The sequence below is a fragment of the Mesocricetus auratus genome, unplaced genomic scaffold (assembly GCF_017639785.1).
Source record: "Mesocricetus auratus isolate SY011 unplaced genomic scaffold, BCM_Maur_2.0 Super-Scaffold_100009, whole genome shotgun sequence".
Classification (NCBI taxonomy): domain Eukaryota; kingdom Metazoa; phylum Chordata; class Mammalia; order Rodentia; family Cricetidae; genus Mesocricetus; species Mesocricetus auratus.
This window is the reverse complement of record NW_024429193.1, coordinates 53647585-53671119: the sequence shown is the minus strand read 5'-3', so window position 1 is coordinate 53671119 and position 23535 is coordinate 53647585. Positions and strand designations below refer to the sequence as shown.

Genomic DNA, 23535 nt, shown 5'->3' with positions numbered 1-23535 from the left:
TGGAATTAATATTTTGTAGAGGCCTCTGTGAGAGTCAAACCAGCCAGAGCTGAGGGAATTGCCTTTGAGGCACTCCAAAGCTCCAAGGCTGCCTTCTGTTTGCAGACTATCTCTATGAACTACTATGTTGAGAAATGCAGCAAGATCTACAGAGGACTCCTAGTGAGGCAGTCTGGTCTGGTCTGCTCCATGGGTTCTAGATCTGGGACCCCCAATATTCTCCTCTCCAATGCAAATAGTGTGACATCACCCTCATGCCTGATTCTGATTGGTTATAAAGTTTTGTCTATTTTTTGTATGTGGATGGGTCTGTGTTTTCTGGTGTGTACATAAGTTTTGTTTCAAATGTGGAACTCAGACAGAATTGTGAATATATAAATGTATGGTGGCAACCACATTCTGACTTGTTTTCTTTGAATGTGTGAACTTACTGTGCTATTTCTCTTGCTGTGAGGTATGCAGGCTCAGAATTTATCTCTAAGCTTTCTGTCCACTTGATCTAATGTAGTAAGGATTCAAATGTCTTTTGGATATGCATAATATTAAAGTTGTTTTATGCTGTTCTATCTTACTGAGAAGCTGGCTCTGGAACTGGGTTATGGCTTTCCCTTTCTCAGACCCAGGCATGCTTTTAAAGTCTCCATGTCTGGGTCATGAGCTATGACAGGGAGAAAAGAGCAAGGCTGGTTGCATTTACTTGCCCAGCACTATTATATGAACTTTCTGTATCTCGAGATTTGTAAGTTTATTGGGTATCGTTAAAAATCTACATCTTTAACAAAAAAGTTAACTTAACCCAGGCAATGGTGGCCCTCGCCTTTAATCCCAGCACTTGGGAGGTAGAGGCAGGCAGATCTCTGTGAGTTCCAGACCAGCCTGGTTGCCAACATACATTTATACAAGACAGCCTCCAAAGCCATAGAGAAACCCTGTCTCAGAAAAAAAAAGTTACTTAAAATTTATAATGAGGTTGACAGTTAATAATAAAGGAACCATATGGCACGATTCCATTTTGGGATATAAGCAACACGTGGTCTGCCATCATCTATAGGTAGCCACCTTTGCTAGTGTTGGAGAGGGCAGATGTCATGTGACTTCACTGCCTTCTTGATTAAAGGTAACCCACATGGTGTGGCCCAACAAACAAGAAAACACACCTCCAGGATACTTTAGATTAGAATGGATTTTTTATGATAATTCCTGTCCTGTACTGAAAACAAGGTTTATGATAGACAGGACTTTAAAATAATGCTTGTTTAATAAAAATAAAGCTGTGCCTTCATGCAATCATACACAAGAATGTACTTTGCATTGGCAACCAAACTTTGTAACATAAGTGTCACCCAGGTGGTATTTATACATAAAAAGGATCTTGGAGATCCTTGGCAGAAGCTTGCCACTGTGTGGTAGGGCTGGACTTCCTAAAGAAAGCCTAGTTGCAGCTGGGGACCCTATCAGTTTTGGAGATGCCAGTATCATGTAATAGTCACCAGAAATACCAGTTGCAATGAAATGGAGTCTGCTAGAAGATCCTAGAAGGTATGCTATGTATGCTGCCAAAGTGGGACTAGACAGATGACCTAAATCCCTTGGGAAAGCCCAAAGGATTATAAATTAATCCTGGTACTAAACATTGAATTATTTGCATGTTAGAGCTTGATTTTGCCCTGTATACATTGTATCTTCCCTCTTGAAATAAAAAGGGTATTATTTTTTATATTGTAGGAATTAAGAAACTTTAAACTTCTTTAAGAGGAAATTTTGGCATGTTACAGAAAACTTAAATTTAAAAAACCAATATTTTAAGGAACAGATTTTAAATTTAAGTTTATAAAATCTTCATATTATTAATACATGGTCATGGATGGATGGATGACTAAAGAATTAGGGCCGTAGTTATGAGCATCCAACACTAAATACCAGAAACTGGGATATTCCTATCTTATGATTCTTATCTTATACATATCTTATGAAAACAATGACCTAAGCAGTCTGGCAAAGAGTTCAGAGCAGCAGTTTTTGAGGGTCAAATACCCTTTCACAGGAGTAGTTTAGGACTATCTGCATGTTGAACTTTTGCACTGTAATTGATAACAATGGCAAAATTGTTGTTGTGAAATAGTAACAAGAGTGATTGGGGGGGTCACCACAACATGGGAAACTATGTCAAAGGGTCATGGCATTAGGAAGGTTGAAAAAACTGGCATAAAGAATGTCTCTCCTTACCTAACGTCTATTCGGGCTTAAGAATTTTGTCTAGTCTCTTTGTCTTTGCTAACTTTGTTAAGCCTTAGCTACTTTAATAAACTGAGTCATATAAGAAACTGTTATATCCTGTAATGGTGTACTTATAAAAGGATCAAGAAAGTTCCCAGTCTCTCTTTAATCTGTATTTATGAGTTAAAATCTTGATACTAAAAAAGCTTCAATTCAGAAATTGTTATTTTTTTTAAGTCTACACTTAACAGCTATAAAATCCTAATCTTAAAAGCTACTAACTTATTGCAAACTGTTAAAGATAATTAAGACATGCAAGTTAATGGTAAGTCACCTCATAATGGATCAAATTCTTTAATGGAGTCATAACTATATTTATAGTCATGCTAAGTACTAATGTAATTAATTACAAAAATAAGCCTTATTTAGCCTCCTGTATATTTTCAAGGTTGAGCATACAAGTAGTAACTAAAAACAAGCAAAGTTTGTTTAGATCAGACATACTTAATAGATAATGGTTCTGAAATTTATCAGATACCTCCTGAATATAGCATTTTTAAATGTTTAATAGAAAAATTTAACTATGACAGAGACCCCTAACTCCTAGCAATGACCCCAAGGGTCTTCAAGAAAATGATGGGACATGACCACAACTCTATCTGGGTTATGGTAAGGCCAACCACTGTGCAGATAGGACTATCCCAATGCCTCACTTGCCACCAAGACCCAGCTCAAACTGTGGACAAACAGGATACTCTTGAGTTGGTTATCCTACTTTGCCTAGACAAAGGTCAGTCCCCCATGTTCTTCTTCCACAGGAAAGACTCTTATTTTCCGGGCTTGGTGGCCTAATACTGATGCTGTCCTGGAACTTCTACCCCAAACAAAGTCATGGAGACCACAGGAGCTGGTGGGGTGGTGACTGTCTAGGTAATGGGCAAATCTGTCATTTTAATTGATGCATGGACCATATGGATTATACTCCCTCCTATGACTTCCTTCTCAGATCTCTGATGGCACTGACAGCTAGCTTTATCAGTCTGGCAGCAGCAGGCAATCTGCTCCCTGTCCCCAAGACTATAGCCACCTAATTAGTCCATTTCATATGTAAAAATCAAGTCTTGCTTTTTTTCTGGAGCTATTAGGTCTCCTGTTGAGAAAAGTCACACAAGTTTGTCTGCTAACAGGCTTCATATTAAAAGATAAGCAGGTTTCAGATTGTCTTAGTTGGGGTTCCTATTGCTGTGAAGAGACACCACAAGCACAGCAAATTTTATAAAGGAAAAACATTTAATTTGGGTGACATACAGTTTCAGAAGCATCCATTATCATCATGATGAGAAACATGATGACATGCAGGCAGGCATGGTACTGGAGAAGGAGTTGTGATGGGAGAAGGAGTTCTGCATGTGTTTCTCTTATTGGTTGATGAATAAAACACTGATTGGCCAGGAAGTTGGGTGGGGTTAGGAGAGGAGGAGAATGCTGCTGGGAGAGGCATAGAGGAGCCTCAAGGAGATGCCATGTAAAGACTGGGAAGATAGGATATGCCAGGCATTCTCTGGTAAGATAAGGCCATGTAGAAACACATAGATTAGTAGCTGTGGATTAATAATTAGAGGGAGAGCTAGCCAGTAAGAAGCCCTAGACATTGGCAACGTGTGTTTATTTGGGGCTGAAGCAGCTGTGGGACCAGGTGGGACAGAAACCTCTGTCTTTAGAGCTGAGACTTTTGCATGTTGATCCTCAGGCAATGGGAAGTAAACTGAGACACTGGGAGTAGCTTGAGCATATATAAGACCTTAAACCTCCCTCCCACAAATACACTTCCTCCAACAAGGCCATACCTACTCCAACAAAGCCATACCTTTTTTATTTTTCAGATTGTTTTTCTTTTATTTTTGAGATTACAGTATAATTACATTATTTCCCTCTTTTTCTTTCCTTCCTCCAATCTCTCACATATATCTCTCCTTGCTAAAGCCATACGTCTTAATATTGTCATTCCCTATGAGCTTATGGGAGCCAATTACAAACTATCACACAACTGTAACTTTTTACCATTCCCCTATTTAAAAGAATTTGCATTGTACTCCCAGCAATCTATGAGGGTGTTCTCCTAGCAATAGGGGATACAGAGCCTGAACTGGCTATCTCCTGTAACCAGGTAAGACTTCCAGTAGAGGAATTGGGACATCAACCCAGCCACATAACCTTCAACCTACAATCTGCCCTACCTACAGGATGTGCAGGGGTAAAGATGGTACAGAAATTGTGAATGGGCAACCAATGACTGGCCAAGCTTGAGACCCATACCATGAAAGGGAGCTCACCCCTGAGGGTCAGAACCCAGAGATGGGATACCCCAGAGACCTAGAATAGAACAAAATATGGTTGGAAAGGAAGGAAGGAAGACACAGACAGACAGAAAAGAAAGAAATCAACAAAATGATTCCTAATGATACTCTGCTATACTCAGATTAGTGCCTAGTCCAACTGTCATCAGAGAGGTTTCATCCAGTAACTGACAGAAACAGATGCAGAGACCCACAGTCAAACATTAGACAGAGCTTGGGGAAGGATTGTAGAAGCCAGTGGAGTCAAAGATACCACAAGAAAACCTATAGAATCAACTACCCTGAGCTCATAGGGACTCACTGAGATGGAACCAATAACCAGAGAGCCGGCATGTGACTGCCCAAGGCCCTCTGCAAATATGCTACAGTTGTGCAATTTGGGTCTTCTTGTGGAACTCCTAACAGTGGGAACAGGGGCTATCTCTGACTCTGTTGCCTGCTTTTGGGAGATCATAAGTGGGTGGGTCTGTTTTTTAAAGGGGACCTTTGCACCTTCGTGCAGACTAGTAGTCATGGAACCCTGGGCTGACCAGAGTACTGCCTGAGTGCATTCTGCTAGGTGACAGGGGCAGGCCAGCATAATGTCTGAATCCTTAGAAAGGGACTCCAGGTAAATGCAGCCTAAGTTTCCCCATCTGCCTATTCCTGAGAATTGGATCTCTTTCCTGGTTTTAGGACTCTTCCCCTAATCAGACCCTGGGCCTGAAAGTTCCAAATGTAAGGTTTTCCTTTAAATTATTAAACTTCTGTCCCTAATCTGTATCTGTAGCAGAAGATTTCCACTTGGCTGAAAGACACCATCCAGGAATCAGTTGCAGAATGCTAACTACTGAGCTCTGGATTTGCTGAAAGCTGATTATGAACCACTTCAGCCAAAGTGATTGATCCCTGTCTCTTCAGCTAAGTCAGCCAGCCAGAATATTCTGATGAACACCCATTTCCTGATTCCAGTAGTTACAAAAGAGACTGTCTCCCTTTGTCCCCAACAGGTTGAAATACTAAGTCTAAAGGAAACTTTCTGGCATAGGGGACAAAAAATAGCTACCTAAGCAGTATCAATTGTCATACCAGGAAAATGGGCCCAGATCTAACAACAGGTAGATTCATTCACTGGAATATTTCTACAATATGATGGGACACTTGACCTGCTCTAGGTAAAACAGAGAGGTTATTGTATAACCTTAAGAGAAAATTGTTGTTTCTACACAAGCTATTTGGGACTAATTACAGATAACCTGGCTGTACTCAAAGAAACATTACAAAACAGAGAGACCTGAGATGAAATAAGCAACTGGTGACCATTCTCATTTCCAGGCTCCTTTTAGATAGTAACCCTGATGTCAGTCATTTCAGAGCCTTGGACTCTCTGTGTCTACTAATTCCTGTTGGCTCTTGAATCATTAATACCTTAACTAGATGATAATTCCTATCTGGGTATCAATAAGCTGATGGTTACTAGATCCCAATATAAATAGGTACCTATCACAGAATCAAGGATTTGACTCAGGATACAACCAAAGGGGGTAATGTGAGAGCCAAATGCCTCCAACCCTTGCCCAAGGACAGACACTTCCTGAAATGCTAGAGGCTATTGTTTATGGCAGATAACAAGCCATGTTTTCTGTTCCCCTAAACAAGTTTATTTGACTTCATCTGTATTCAATGTGTTTGATCACATATAGATGGGAGACACGTGGGCAAGAAATATGTCAGGATGTACGCTTGCACCTATTGGATGTTAGCAGGAAGTATGAAGGTAGGAAGTATACATCAAAATGTGTGCTTGTCCCTGACTGGACCTGGCAGTAAGTACAGTGGCCTTATGGGATTGCTGTTTTAAGCCTCTGCAAAATGTGACTAGTCACTATTTCCTGGGAACCCTAGATTAGGCATGGCCAAAGTCTGGACAGTATGTAATTAAAGCTTGCTTCAAACTTAGCTTTAAATTGTGGTAGTGGTCTTATTCTTGCCTGGTGGGATTAACAATATAATTATATGTATTAAGCGCTGGAAAGATAGCTCAGCAGTTAAGAGCACTGGCTGCTCTTCCGGAGGACCTAGGTTCAATTCCCAGCAACCATATGGCAGCTCACAACTGTCAATAACTCCAGTTCCAAGTTATATGACACCCTCGCACAAGCAAATGTGCATATAAAATAAAGATTTTAAAAACAAATTATATGTATTTAATATTTACATATATGTATGCATGTAAAAATATTATAGAATGCCTAATGTCACATAACACTGAACAACATCTAAGTAAATATTGTCACTCTAATCTCTTTTTTTTAAGTGTTACACAGATAGTACACACCCTTATACCTAATGTATTTAAATTGTTTTTCAGAGAACAAAACCTTAAAATATGCATACAACTCTATAATTACAGGTAAATTCCACCTATTTAGTTATAAAATTATGAGTGTAATGTGGTCATTATTTCTTGAAAGCAAATAATATGATCGCACTACAAAAATGTGAAATCCTACATGTTAATTACATTCTGTCATTCCATAAAGTATACATATATATTTCAAAGGATCAAGTGGTGGACAACAGACATGTAATTTTTTTTGCTTTATATTTTATTTTACTTTCCAACCACAGTTCTCCGTCTCATACCTCCTCCTGCCCCCTCTGATCTCCCTTGCCTCCTCCCCAGCTCCCAAGCCCAGTCCACTCCTCCTCATGGGTAAAGCTCTCACAAGGATCACTCTATTCTCTTAATAACCACATTTTAACATACAATAGTCTCCTGCCACAATCCACAAAATTTTGAGGGGCTTACAAAAACAAATAATAGGCTCAAAATTACCATGTTAACTTATCTGCGCTTATTAAATTTCTTTCTTCCCCACTAACATGAGGCAACCTCATAAGAATTCAAAATTATATTCAAATCACTTGATAGTACACATTTACTCAACTTCAATAAATTTGCTTTACAAAAATCAAATTATTTTATTCATACATTCATCCCCTAAATATTTACTGAGTGCCTATTATGTGTTTGGAACTATTTTAAGCATGTAGGATATAACACAAAACCCACTGTACTGGAAATTTTATACTGAATATGATAAAGAATGTACACACATACAAAATAAAAATGTGTGTATCACACAAGTGTCATGAAGTTTTAAATACTTTTCATAAAAGTTAAATGAAATAGCGAGATAGAGAATAACTGAATAATGATGTTTAGTACAGTTAGAAGAAAAAAAACAATGTTCATAAGCACACATAAGAGCTTGAAAATACAGGTTATGGAAAGAACAAAGAATCAAAATCAGAAAGTATCTTATAAAGCTAAGAAACAAAACAGAAAAATATTATAGCATAAAAACAAAGCAGTGAATGGCAGAAGACAAAAGTAAGCACGAACAAAATACAGGTTAGTAATACTCAACTTTTTATATGTCACAATTTGCTGGTCTCTGACACAGAGAAGCCAATAAATATTTAATACTGCTAACATGTTAATTTAAGAGGTTTTACAGAATTGGAGAGGTGGTTTTACAGTGAAATCAGTTGCCATATAGAAAGAGGACCAGAATTTGAATCCCTTGAACCTATATAAATTCTAAGTGGGAGTGGTAGCCTGCCTGTAATTCCAGTCTTGGAAGGCAGACCCAGGCGATCCCTGAAGCAAGCTGGTTAGGGAAATTAGCCATATCAGCAAGCTCTAGGTTTGATTGAGATGTCCCACTTCAGATAAGGTGGTAGAGTATAGAAGGGAAATTCCTAATATCAACCTTAAGCTTCCATATATACATGCACAGACATGTACCCATACATATGTAAACACACATGCACGCACACATGTCAACACCACACATACATATACAGGAAAGAAAGAGAAGGAGGAAAGCTCCTACAATCCAGCAGGGTGTTACACACATCTGTAATCTCAGCATTCAGAACACTAAGGCCTGAGGATGGTGAGCCTCGACTACATAGTGAGACCATGCCTCACATGCCCCCTCCAAAAAAGGCTACTATATACAAAACATTAGTTAGTATTCATAGTTTAGAACCTTAAGAGTTTTACTGGTGATTCAATCATGCATAAATTAAATAATGATCTTTTATCAATTACAGTTAAGAACTCTGTAGCTATCACTCTGCTTAGAAATTCTTTACTTAATATAATCATACTTTTACTAACACTTACCTCAATGTTATTATTTAGATCCACATAAACTTGTCTGGTTTCTTCCCGTTCATATTCATCTGTAATTATCATTAAAAACTTCAAAATTAAATTTTAAAATATCAACAAGATAATACTTATCTCAGAAAAACATTAAAACACAAAATTGTGGCTATATAATTTAGTTCTGAGTTTCTCAAAATAGCATCTAGGTTTTGGTCTGTTATGCAAGAAGCTTGGAAGTTTCTATTCCATAAGAAAGAAATAAAATAAACTGAAAATTGTTTGACCCAAAAGAGAAGAAAGGTCACAGAGCAAGTCACTATCTTCAAAATTAGAGACATGGATAGACAAAACTCACAGTTTACAATTTATCTGAGCTGAAAAGAAAGAACAGAAAACTCTGGAAACCAGAGCCAGCATTTTAAAAAGCAAGACAGAGAGGGAGAGCAAGGAACAAGATGTATACCGGTATCTTGATTTAGAAAACCATTATGGGGCTAGAAACCTGGCACTAGGGAAATTCCTAGGAATTCACAAAGATGATCCCAGCTAAGACCCTAAGCAATAGTGGAAAGGGTGCCTAAACTGGCCTTCACCTGAAATCAGACCTAATTGTCATTACAGAACCTTCATCCAACAACTGATGGAAGCAGATACAGAGATCCACAGTTAAGCACTGAGCTGAGCTCCTAGAGTCCAGTCAAAGAGAAGGAGGAACAATAATATGGGCAAAGGGGTCAAGACAATGATGGGGGTACCCACAGAAGCAGCTGACTTGAGCTGGTGGGAGCTCACTGACTCTGGACTGACACTGGGGAACCTACATAGAACCAAAGTAGGCCCTATGAAAGCAAGTGACAATTGTGTGGCTTTGGCAGTCTGTGAGTTACTGGCAGTGGAACCAGGATTTATCCCTAGTGCTTGAACTGGCTTTTTGCAGCCCATTCTCTTTGGAGAGATACCTTGCTCAGCCTAGATGTAGTGGGGAGGGACTTGGTCCTGCCCCAAAGTGTTGTGCCAGACTTTTTTGACTCCCTGGAGAAGCCTTAAACTCTCCGAGTGGATAGGGGGTAGGGTCGAGGTAAAATAGGGGGAGCAAGAGGAGGGGAGGAAATGGGACTGAGACTGTATGTATGTAAAATGAGAAAAGATTGTTTAAAAAATAAATAAAAGCAAAAACACCTGAACTGTAATTGGTATTGCTAGTCACTCAATGTGAATAAATTCAAGATAAAACCTTCAAAGGGATAGGAGTAGTAGGCACAACATCCTTACAAGTTTAATTTCTTAAAATTTTCCTAGGTTCAGAGAAACATCATCTCATGTTCCAACAAGAGGAATGAAGAGAGGCTATTTGAAATACACTAAAAGCATCCTGTTCTTAATAGAGCTTCCTGTGGGAAAAACTATTTAACCAGGGCTAAAACAGACTTACTGACCTGGGGGAAGGAGAACGAACTGATTCCAGTCCTCTAAACAGAAGAATAAAAATACACTATTCTAACCACTCTAGACTACCCACATAGGAGAAGAAAAGGAAGAAAGTAAAGTGAGGGAAAAGGAAAAGGAATAGAAAGAGGGGGGAGCCGGGCGGTGGTGGCGCACGCCTTTAATCCCAGCACTTGGAGGCAGAGGCAGGCGGATCTCTGTGAGTTTGAGGCTGGGCTGGACCGACAGCCTCCAAAACAATACAGAGAAACCCTGTCTCGTAAAAAAAAAAAAAAAAAAGAAAAGAAAAGAAAAAAGAAAGAGGGGGGAAAGAGAAAGAAGGGAAGAAGAGAAAAGGGAAGGGGAAAGGGGAAGAGAATAGAGACAACAGAGGGGAGGGAAGGAGAAGGAGAGGAGGAGAGGGGAGAAGGTGAAAGGGATTTATAAAAGGGAAAATACCAAACTGGAGCACACTCTAGCCATTTTGTATCTTGTCTGACCTAAAGGGAAAGGAAACTACTTAAAAAATTCTTACTTAACTCACAGGCAAGGATTTACGAAAAGACTGAGGTCTAATCACAGGTCTACAGAATATTTCCAGCACCTCTCCCTATCCTCTATTCAATACAACTGTAACTGAAGACCAATTGGTATCAGTTCCATGTCCAGCTGTAAAGTAGTAAGGCACAAGAACAGCAAAAAACACAGAGCAAACATCAGAACAAGGACTACATAGGACAGAGATGATAGGAATTACCCCATACACATAAAAAATGGTAAGTATAATATAATTTTAATGAAAAACAAAGAGAAAGCTTCAGAAAGAAACAACAGAATAAAACTGTGAGAAAGTTATAAAAGATGAAATTTATGCATAAGTAAACACTAAAAGAAAACAAAAGGACTATTTCAAACAATAGCAAGTAAGAATTTCTCCAAATTAATGTCAGACACTAAACCACATATCCATAAGATTTGAGAACAAAAGCAAGATAAGCACCAAAAGAGAAAAAAGGAAAAAAATGCAACTAATTCTATTATGTTCAAACTATATGAAACCAAAGATAAACTAAAGGGGAAAAAATACCAATGAAGAAACAAAGTAAGAGTTAGAAGTAAAGGTAAATGAGAACATTTTAATTTGCAAGGTTTGGGATCAGAAGACTGAGGCCCAAGGATAGTCAGCCTGGACTAAATGGTGATTGAGAGCTATTAACTCCTATAAGTTGCCCACTGACCTCCACAAATGTACCACAGCAAATGCATGCATGCACACGCACGCATACACACACAATAAATGTGATTTTAATTTTTTAAAACTATTTGTAAACAAAATGAATTTATTGTCAGTAGTCAAGCTTCAAAAATGTACAAGTTCTTTAGAGAGAAGGAAATAATATGGGTAAGAAACTCAGATCTATATAAAGACAAACACCAAAGAAGAAATACATGAATGTAAATTTTTTTAAATTACTCAGTACTAGGACCGAACTTAGGGCCTTAATTATGGTAGGCAAACATTCTCACTAAGCTACATTCCCAGGCGTTCACTTTTTTAAGAAAGGGCTCACTATGTAGCTCAGGCTGGCCTTGAACTCATCAAAATTCTGCCTCTACCTCCCAAGTCCTGTAATAATAGGGAAGTGCCACCATGCCTTTGTTATTCTTAATGCAATCCATGTGGGTTTTACTGAGTGAGTCAATAAATGAGGGGTAAGTGAATGTGAAGGCTTAGAACAGTACTACATACTGATGACTTTATAAACATTGTCCATTTGGACTACACTAAATTTGCTTTAGTTTTTTTCTTTGATAATAACCTAAGCTTGTTGCAGCTATTTTACTTTATAAATTTTAACTTTTTATAAGACTCAAAACAAAATATTGTACAGCTATACAAAACTATTTTTTTTATCCTTATATACTTTTCTTTCTTGGTCTTTTGAAACAGAATTTCACTACATAGCCCAGGCTGGCTTCAAACTTGCAATCTTTCAGCCTCAGCCTCCCAAAAGCTAAGATTAAAAGCATATATCACCATGCCTACTGTTTTCTTTTTTTTTAATTTTTTGAACTTTCTGCTTAAAAATCAAGATATATATACACACAAATTTATCTGAGGCATACACAGTATCGAGATAATAAGCATCACTGTATTCTATTTCCACATCTTGTTCCATTGGAAGGTTTTTAGGAGTAGGAACACACATGGAGCTATCTATCATTTCCTATGATAACAATGTCCTCTTCTATTCTAGAATACCTCTGAAGGACCTGCTTGAGGCTGTTTTAAAGTTAACTTTTTTGTGTGTGTGGAAGTACACTTTAAATAGAAACCTAAAATATAGGCTAGAAAATGTAAAAAGCAGTAATATACTCAATTATCAAGTATTATATAATTAATATGTTATATACTTCCATACAACTGGCTTATTTACAGAAGCACTGCTACAAATTATTGTACACTACAGTGTTACAAAGGCTCCATTACTAGATGAAAATTTTCAATTCTTCTGTATTCTTATGGTACCAATGCCTTAATGTAGTTATAAAATGTATTACTATACCATGCCTACCCCACAGCATTATTTCCTATTATGGATATGGATTTGTATCTTCTTGATTCAATGGCACGGTAGTTCTACACAGAAAAGGCTACTGTTAAAATCACACTTGAAGTGAGTATTAAACTGCTTATTTATTACCTTTAAAAAGTTAGCTACTACTTACATAAAAAAATAAGGTCTGAGACATAAAATTCAATAAAATCAAAATTAATTCTAAAAACTTAAATTTCTCCTGTCTCCACCATTAAATGAGTAATAAATTGATACAACCACATAAAATAAGAAAGATACCTACATTTATTTGTCTTTTCTGCAGATCTAGCACAGGTTTCCTTAAGCAGATTACATAAATGTCTTGTAGCATTATTCCTGAAGAAAAAAAGTTTCCCTGAGTGTAATCTAATCTCAAAGCAAAATAATACATGAAATTACAGACATATAGTTACAATTTTAAACATTTTATTTTGTATATACCATGTATCACACAGTTAACAATTATATCAAGAAAAAGTAGAACTGGGTGGTGGTGGCGCATGCCTTTAATCCCAGCACTTGGGAGGCAGAGGCAGGTGGACCTCTGTGAGTTCAAGACCAGCCTGGTCTACAGAGCAAGTTCCAGAACAGGCTCCAAAGCAATCCAGAGAAACCCTGTCTCTAAAAACAACAACAACAAAACAAAAAAATTCTTACGTGCACACAGTCAACATTCTCTTTCAGATCAGATTTGGTTTTGCCATCCCCTCACACTTCACCCTAGAAAGGCTTTGCTACTCCCTAGGAAGGGGCTGAGGCTGTGCCCATGTCAAACAATATATATTCACTCAAGACTTTCACCTACTCCCTCCACAACCACTCAGGGCTTTATTTGGCTCCCCACACATTCAAGCAGAAATTATTGTTATGCTATGTATCACAAAGACAATACTCAACAAATTAAAACTATTTTAATAATAAATATGGAAGTAAAATCATTAAGTTACTACTTACTCCTTTATTAAATCTTTATTTTCTTGAATTTCTTCTTCTAATTTCAAGCTTACTTTTTCATTTTCAAACTAATTTAAAAAATATAAAAAGTTAATCACATTTTGTTTAGAAAATCAGTGAGTGTAATCATGAAGCAGGGTTTCTTTATTAACACATTATATAAGTTCTATAAGATTATTTTCTTTCCACATAATAAATTTTTGTAATAGCTTATGAATTATAAATATATGGGTTTCTTTGGAAGGTGGGATGCTATGGAATATTAGTTTGGGATGTGTTAATTTATGTTGTAGAACATTTTGATTAACGATACAAAGATGTGTTGCATTTTTTTATATTGCATTTGTCTGTGAAGCTGTTTTATTCTGCCTGTCTAAAACACCTAATTGGTCTAGTAAAGAACTGAATGACCAACAGAAAGGCAGGAAATAGGTGGGGCTGGCAGGCAGAGAGAATAAATAGAAGGAGAAGAGGAGGGATCAGAAGGAGGAGCAAGATAAGGAGGAGGACTCCAGGGGCCAGTCACCCAGCTAACTACACAGCAAGTCATGGAGTAAGAAGTAATGAAAGGTAAAAGCCTAGAGGCAAAAGATAGGACAATTTAAGTAAAGAAGAGCTGGCAAAAAACAAGCCAAGCTACGGTCAGGCATCATAAGAAAGAATAAGTCTACATGTGTAATTATTTGGGAGCTGGGAGGTGGGCCCCCTAAATAGTAAAGAGCCAAAGAGTAAAAAAGCAACTATGGTGGAAGCATGGGGATCAGGAATTCAATACCAACTTCAATACATACAGTGAATCTGAGGCCAGTTTGAGCTATACAAGACTAAACCCGATCTCAAGAAAGGAGAAGGGGAGTACAAGATGGCTCAGCCAGTTAGTACATATGCTCGATACCTGGCAATCTGAGTTCAATCCTCAAAACCTACATGATATAGGAAGAAGACTGACTCCCACAAATTGTCCTCTGACCTACACACACACACACACACACACACACACACACTCATACCCTAATAAATGTAAAAAGGAAGGAATCTTTCACTTTTCATCAGATTAAAATTTGCTGAAATGGGAAAGAGGGGAGGGAGAGGAAACTGGGATTGACATGTAAAACAAGCCTGTTTCTAATTTAACTTTTGTAAAAAGAAAAAAAATAAAGTATGTGCCCACAAACTGGAAAAAAAAATGCTGAATGACCAGTAAAAGCATTCAATAATATTTAGCACAAATTATTTCTAATAACTTTAAAGTGTATTATCTGCTTCTTTCAACTTTGACTTTTTCTCATTCTATGGTATATCAAAACTAAACAGTTTCAAAGTTTTATGTGGAAGTACAATCTGATATATATCACATCAAATTAGCATTAGTGAGAATTAAAATTTTAAACTTTGTAATAAATTAATGTTATTAAATTGGTTATTATGTAAAATAATCATTCCCTTAATCATCTTCATTGAATTCTGTGGAATTTGTCCTTATTCATTCCTAAAGCTGAACTGCAACTTTTATTAATGCAATTTCAAAAGGCAATAAAATTAATCTAATTTGCTATGAATTAATATTCTATTTCCAACAATATTGTGCCAATATTTACTGTATGCCATACTTTTATCTTTTTTCTTTTATTTTTGATTCAAATAATATTTATTTGCCATATTCGTAATTCAAAAACTTCATTATACCTGCAGTTCCTGAATAGCTTTTCGCTGGGCTTCAATTATCTTTCTGTTTTCTTGCAACTTATTTTCTTTCTGCTTCAGTTCAGATTCTATGCTTACTTTCCACTTTTTGATCTTTTCAGCCTCTTTATACAGCTTTGAATATAGTCTGCTCATTGGCTCTGAATTCTATTTAAGTAAATTTCCAAAAGTTAATTGCCTAAGATTTTAATATAACCAACTACAGTTATCTACCACAAATACATATATATTAATGGTGACAAATTGTGTATTCAATTTATACTCTAACAGGATTAACTCTGATTTCATAGTATCAAGACAGCATATGCTACTTCATTACAATTACTGAATAAATTCAAAACTGAAAAATGCACAAGTTAGAAAAAATTTAATCCTGCTGGGCTTAGTGATGCATGCCTTTAATCCCAGCATTCAGGAGGCAGAGGCAGGCGGATCTCTGTGAGTTCAAGGCCAGCCTGGTCTACAAAGCTACATGGAGAAACCCTGTCTTGAAAAACCAAAAAAAAAAAAAAAAAAGAAAAGAAACTTCACAGGCAGATGCTGGAAAGGTCTGTGAAGCTGGAGAGGACAGAAAAAAAATTTAATCAATGAATCTGACTGGATAAAAGCTAAAATACATCACTCCACATGAAATACATAAATGTTAACAATTATCTTACAGCATTTTGATTAGAGAAATAATAATTTGAAAATTTAGAGTGTGATGTATAAAATACAATGACATGAAAAATATAATATGTAATTTTCAATGAACCTAGGTTTTATTTAGGTTTCTTGCCCTTTTTTATCCACATCATATTATAAATGCCAGAGGAATTTGGGTTTGCTACTCATTTTGGAGCTGGGGACTCGGGGCATCTCACATGCTAAGCAAGTAACATAACTCTAACATGAAGTTATCCTCAAGCTCAATTAAAAAAATAATAAACTGGGCTTTAATCCCAGCACTTAGGAAGCAGAGGCAAGTAGATCTCTGAGAGTTCAAGGCCAGCCTGGTCTACAGAGCATGTTCCAGAACAGCCAGGACTATTATATAGAGAAACCTTGTCTCTAAAAACCATAAATAAATAGGTAGGTAGACAGACCGACAGAGAGAAATAAAACTGATATCTGTTTACTGATAACCTCTTATCAAAATATAAATTGGTTCCAATTTTTTCATTCTATGACACTTGAAAAGCTTAGACATATAGCACTTATCAGGCCACTTGATTTTCATAAATTTAGAAGATACGCTACAAGAATGATTTTTATAATATAAACACTATGGCATATCCTATAAATAAATTCCTTACACAATAAAGCATCCAGATAACAATTTCATTAAAAGATATTTTTGTAACATATTGGCCTTTTCACATATTGCATTCATCTCCACTCCTCTAGTCTTAATTTTTATTTAAAATTAAATTTCCCCAAAAATAATTGATTGCTTTTACCCAGCAAAAATACAAAAGCTTAGCGCTTCAAATACTTTAAGAGGAAAAAAATATTTAGAATGGGGATGCAATTTTGTAGTAAAACAGTTACCGAAAATGCATGAGGCTCTGATTTAGTCTCCAGAACCACCAAAAGATTTCAAAGAATACACTTTAAAATAGAAACCAAATATTAATACTCAAAAAGGTATATTCAAATAATGAAATTCCAATAATAAGGAAATATCTGACCTCAAAATCAGAGTCGTTTAGTCCTTCCTGATAGTGGCAACTGCCAGAATTAGCAACCTAAAAAATTAATATTTCCTGTAAGATTGTATTTTTAGAGCTAATAACAGTTAAATATACAAGCCCATGTGGCCAGCAAGCTGGCTCCATGAATAATGGCACTGAGCATAATGATAACCTGATCTGAATCCTGGGTCTGCAAGTTGTTGCCGGACCTCCACACATATACCACACTATATGCACACGTATATACATGCAAATACACACAAGCACATATATGCATAAATGAATGTAATAAAAATTAAAGTGCACAAGACTACTAATTCCACAACTACCAATCTTTTCTTCTTCAAAAATTCAATGTCTAGCAGATTGTATGTACACACTTTCACTAACCTGTTCAAGCATTGGCAAAATGCTAAGTTTTTGTAAAGCAGGATCTGAAAAAAAAAACTGGTATTAAAAATGAGAACATGTGCCAGACGGTGGTGGCGCACACCTTTGATCCCAGCACTCGGGAGGCAGAGGCAGGCGGATCTCTGTGAGTTCGAAGCCGGGCTGGTCCAACAGCCTCCAAAACAATACAGAGAAACCCTGTCTCGTAAAACAAAAAAAAAAACAAAAAACAAAAAACAAAAAGAGAGAGAACATGTTTTATATTATTTTATCTAGTTGAATGATAAGAATATCAATGTAAGCCGGGCGTTGGTGGCAGATATCTTTAATCCCAGCACTCAGGAGGCAGAGGCAGGTGGATCTCTCTGTGAATTCGATGCCAGCCTGGTCTACCAAGCGAGTCCCAGGATAGGCTCCAGAACAATACAGAGAAACCCTGTCTTGAAAATCAAAAAAAAAAAAAAAAGATATCAATGTAATACTTACACTGTATTTTCAGTAACTAGCAATGTATATAACAAAATGTGTCTATGAAAGCTGATATACTCTTTGTCCAAGCCTACCTGTATCAATGTTTTCTCGACTTTTTGAGAGACTGGACATTGTAAATGGAACAACAAAATCACCTTCCGTACATTTGTTGGCAGCCTAGAAATACAAAGAGGTGCCTAAAATATTCTGTTCAATACCACTTTGATAACTAACAGTATAATACACAAATATATAATATCCATATCTACTTAAAGAAGCCACTATAATTATAAATCCTTTGATGTATAGTGTTTAAAATATCAAATGCTTCTACTATGCAAAGTAAAATTTTTAATTATGCATTTCTCCTAGTAAGATGTATCTAAGCTATAAATTACCTAATAGAAGCTTTGTAAATATTTTGGAATAATATCAGTAATTTTAACAATTTCCTTCAATTGAATTGAGATGTATCTTCACTGCATCAAATTTCAATAATATGTCTTGGCGACAGCAGAAATTTTCTGCAGCATGTAAAATTAAAATATTAACTATATTACCCTTACTTCCATATTCCACTTAAGAAAATTAATATAAAAAGCTGCTTCACCTGAGAAATCTGGTGTAATTTTTTCAATTAGAATTTTAGTAATAAATGAATTTCTCTTTTACCCTATATACCAGGAAGCTCAGTCACAATATTACTATCCACATATAGTCATTTGTCTAAATAGTCTTAATTTTCCTTTGGTAAAATTCCTAATTTTATCGTATTTTTTTCCTTATAAATTGCCTCAAATCCTGAGAGACATTTTCTTCAGTGGTACAGCCACTGGTTAAGTACTCTTGTTGCAGTAAACAACACTAACGGGTCTCACACACACACAAAGAAACAAAGTAGAAGGGGAAAAGAGGAAACGAATTAGTGGAATGGGGATAATAAAGGATAATGGTTCTTACTCAACAGTGCTAATATACATTATTGTGCATATATATGCTTAAAGTCACTGTAATTATAAATCTTTTGATGTACATGCAGTGTTTAAATTATACATACATAAAAATGTCATAATGTAACCCATTATTACCCACAATTAAGGTTAATAAGACATTAAAAAAAAGTTTTATTTAACCAGAAAGATAATTTAAATAAGCAAATACTACTTATCAGTTTTACAGCAGCGATTCTTTTAGATTTTAAGAACTCGTGCGTGCATATGTGTTTGTTTCCTGCAGAGGTGATGTCGATTCTCGTCAGAGCTGCAAATGCTGGGAACTGTGTGTGCTCTTGGACCCCAAGCCATCAGCCCAGCAGTGATTCTCTAAGTGAATCTTGTCAACACACGGTAAGGTCTGTTATCCCATGCTAGTAAAGCTACTAAGAAGCCCTGGTTCCGTCACCTGTTGGCACAGCACACAAGGCGAGAGCACGCTTTTCTTCAGCATTTATTTACTGCGTGTCCCTGTGGCCGCGCACGCGTGCCTGTGGGCACGGGGGGTTTGTTCCCTTGACCGACCACGTGGGTCCCAGGGCTGGAAGTCCGGTCTCCCGCCCGGGGCTGCGGCCCCTCCCCGCCGCGGGACGCACGTGCCAACCGACCTTGAAGTAGATGGAGTCCCCTCCCGCGGTCTGAGGTTTCACGGCGGACACCTGGCCGCTGCTCAGCCTCGGCGGGACGAACAGCGTGAAGGGCTTCTGCTTCTCCATGCTCCTCTAGGCCTGGGGGAGGGGAGTTCACCAAGCACGCCGGTGAGGAAGGCGGGTGTAGAGCCAGCTCCCCACCTCAGTGGGGTCCCGCCCCGGGGCGCCCCAAAGCCGTCGCGCGGCCTCAGGCCTGGCGGGAACCCGGAAGGTCGCCTGACTGGCGGCCCGAGGCTCGCCAGGCCGCCTGAGGTCCGCCAGGCCTCGCTAGGCCGCGAAGCCACGCGCCTGACACGCGCGACGGAGCCGCGGGTGGGGGCCCCCAGCCCGGGCAGCCCTCCACCGCCTCACCATCCGCGGGCTCCCTGCCTCGCTGGCCAGAGCTTCGCTATGAAAACATCGAACAGAACCGCGAGCTCCGGCCTCGGAACCTCCTAGAAGCCAGAGAACGTCAGCACCCTGCGCAGGAGCGCGCAGGACTGAACAGCGGGGCGTCAACGGCGAAATATAACGGTTGGTCAGCTCCGCAGCTGCCCGGGATCTCGCGAAACACATCTCGCGAGACTTTCCTTTTCGTGGGCCCAGGTTCTGATTCTCCACCGAGTCTGTTCTGTGAGCGGCTACTGTTGTCAGAGAACACTGGGGAAGCCCTCGTGGAGTAAGACGAATGAGCTGAGGAACTCACAGCCTAAGTTGCCATACAGTCATCTAAAGGAGTCGTTCCTTCTCTTTAGAGGACTCCCTACTTTCTGGTTTGTGTGTAAGTGTGTTTGGTGTGTGCGGATACATGTATGCACATGCACCACGTGCATGCGGTGCCCTGAGTGGCCATAAGAGGGCAGAGGATCCCTTGGGACTGGAGTTACAGATGGTTGTTGACTGCCGTGTGGGTACTGGGAACCAAACATGGGTCCTCTGCTACAGCAGGAAAGTGCTCTCTAGTCCCATGAAAAGGAGTCATTTCTTAGGAGCCCCAGGACACCACAAGTAGTGCTGAAGATGGTTTGGGGAGTAGGAGTTTGTCACGGCTTCTACTGTGGCTGTGCAATCGATACCCCGACAAACCACAAGTTGGGCAAAGCAGTGAGCTGTCTTCAAGTCTTATGGGTCTGAGAAAGTAGGGTGCAGTTATGTGAGGACTGAGGGGGAAAGGCAACAATGGAGACTGGAGATTAAAAAAAGGTGACTCAAAGCCGGATTAGTGGGTGGGGAGCGGCGGGGAGGAGGGGCCGGATTTAGACTTTACCAAGGAGGCTAGTGAGGAAAGTTTGGGCAGTAAGGCTGGCATGATCAGGTTGGGAAGAAAATTCATGCTATGAAGACTGCTTCAGGTTTATGAAGTGGGACAGTTTTGATAGCCTGGACAAGATATACGGATCCGTATTATCACAGGGTCAGTGGTGATGAGGTATCAGCTGGAAAATACATTTAGTATGTCAAATCAGTGTGTTTTAAGTAAAAGGGAGGGAAATCAAAGGGCAGGCTTGGCTAGCTAGATATATCATTATAACAGTACTAAGACAGACGAAATGACCCAGCTCTCCCGAAGATACAGGTAACCATTTTCCTGGGCTGGCTCTACTTTCATGCCTGCAACTTTCCTCAGCAGATGCCTCACAGTCTTGTCATCTCCAGCATCCTGAGTCTCCGTTCATAACTTGGGCTTCACCTTCATAGCTTCATACAATGGCCTCTGGGCGCCTCCTTGCCAGTAATCAGACCCTACCACACATAGCCTGGCCTCTGTGGTCAGTACAAATTCTCATGACCCCTCACTCTTGCATCTAGCCTGCCTGCAAAATCAAGTTCTTTTGCCATCTGGAGACATAGGCTGGTTCCTTTGGACCACAACGCCAGCAGCCTGTATGTATCTTCAAGACCAAATCTAGGGAAACACTTCTTTAGGAGAATGTTTTCAGGCGGGGACCTCTGCAGAGAATCCCTTTGGATGCATTCTTAGTTCGCTCTCTCCTTTCCAAATGGATTTGGGTTTCTTGCAAGCTAGAGCCTTCAGTGGGTGAGCCATTGTTCCCAAGACACCTTGCCTACTGTCCACATGAAAAGCAGAAGGCTCCTCCTAAGCCGCAGTAATATTTTTTAACAATTATACACTCCTGTCTGCACCTTTATATCAAAATCCTTTCCCAAAAAAAAAAAACCTGCACATTTTTCACATCTTTCTGCTCAATTGCTGCAAACATTGCTAAAAAGCAGTAAGTAGCAATTATGCCACAGCCCAATGCATGCTTGCATGCTATCTTGAAATAATTTCTACCAAATTAGTCCATTTTTTATTTAAACCTCAATTTCTCAGGATATAGGAATGATGGGGCCAGGTTCTTTGCCTGAATGTAACAGAAGTGGTCTCTAATCCAATTCTGATAGTCTTTGTTTCCCTCTGAAACCTGGGGAGCCTGTCCATACTGTGGTCCTTCACACTTAATCTCTCCTTAGAGCAGTAGAGGGTTTCTCTAGCCAACAATCCCATGCTTTTCCTGGTTCCTCGCACAAACTCCTTGCAAAGGCCTACTAACCATGACATCAAATTTGCTGTAGATTTGTTGTTAGTATATCCCACTTCTCAGAACCAATTTTCATCTCTTGTCCTTGTGACCAAATACCAACAGTAGCTTCGGTTCACAGTCCATCACTGTGAGAAGCAGGAGCATGAGGCACTGTTCCTGTGGATCATGGTATCCACAGTCTAAGGTTCCCTGAGATGTCATGATGGCTATTTTTAGTTGCTTCTTTGTTCTATCTCTTTTCTTTTTCTCTTCTTTCCTTCTCCCCTTCTGTTTCCTCAATAGTGATCTTGTAATAGCAGTGCATCCTATAAATAATGTTCACAAGGGTTAAGTGTTTCTTTTTATATCCTACACTACCGTGTGTATGCTATAAATGTAAGCATGCTGTTTAACTCACAGTTTGCATTTAGAAAACAGTTGCAAAGGCTGTCATTGTGCATCCACATAGAGACCATTTAATCTGCATCTGTCTGCTCTAAAGGAAGAGAAGTGGAGCTATTTTAAAACCCTGCTTTCCAGAGCATTTCAGCTTTGCCTCCTCAGCTTTACATTCATTTTGGCAAGTTCACCAAGCCTGACAGTTTCATCAAAGAGCCAGATCTCTCATTAGCATTTTTCAGACCTGCCTTTAAAAATTCAGCTATGAAGTCAAGCTGCATTGAGTATTCTCAGGGTTTTTGTATGTATGACATTGCAGAGTATTAAGATGTTTTCCTTTATCTATAGCTGATTTTTTTTTCAGTGGAATAAGTTTAGCAGTATAAATCAGAGGAAATCTCAAGTGAATGTGAATTATTGACGGGACTACAGCCATGTCAACAACCAGTGCCTCAAATCCATGATAATAGCAAAGCCTTCCTCTGGTCCATGTATGAATATTGACCACGTGTGCAAAAACTATCATCTGCAGTTTCCTCCTCCAGGATGACCACAACTTGAGACTGCCCAGCCACAGAGACCTTCAACCAAGACTAGCTAACCTGACTCCTTATTCGATGCACAATAAATGTGCTAAGTTTCTAGGTTGTTGTGTAGTTGCTGCCCTCCATCAGAGGCCTACTTGTAGGCATTTCGGTTGGATCGAGATGGGTCAGGTATTCTGGCACTCCAGAGTCACAGAATACTGAGTGTTACACAGCTCAGGTGGAAAGGTATCCTGGAGCTCGGGAGTGTTACACAGCTCAGGTGGAAAGGTATCCTGGAGCTCGGGAGTGTTACACAGCTCAGGTGGAAAGGTATCCTGGAGCTCGGGAGCCAAGGACTACCACAGGTTTTAGTAAGCTTAGCAGCTTACAGCCCTGCCTCAGGGAAAGGCTTCCCGGTGTATCAGCAATGTTCCTGCAGGACAGGGTCTTCCAGCTGGGGATGTTTGCACAGTGTAGCAGTTTTGCTCTGCAGGAGGTTTCTCCGCGAAG

At 38.9% G+C, this 23535-nt stretch overlaps 1 protein-coding gene across 1 annotated transcript in view; it reads right to left on the bottom strand.

Annotated features, from left to right (window-relative positions):
- The window catches only part of Sycp1 (synaptonemal complex protein 1), a 97521-nt gene extending 77860 nt beyond the window's left edge, over positions 1–19661 (bottom strand). Inside the window, exons 1-8 of the mRNA XM_040752137.1 lie at positions 19554–19661; positions 18046–18130; positions 17483–17526; positions 17090–17146; positions 15402–15566; positions 13716–13783; positions 13024–13097; positions 8752–8810 (exon numbers count right to left, since the gene is read on the bottom strand). Of these exons, the coding sequence (XP_040608071.1) occupies positions 8752–8810; positions 13024–13097; positions 13716–13783; positions 15402–15566; positions 17090–17146; positions 17483–17526; positions 18046–18130; positions 19554–19661 (660 nt within the window). The remainder of the gene's footprint in view (positions 1–8751; positions 8811–13023; positions 13098–13715; positions 13784–15401; positions 15567–17089; positions 17147–17482; positions 17527–18045; positions 18131–19553) is intronic.
- Positions 19662–23535: the final 3874 nt, after the last annotated feature.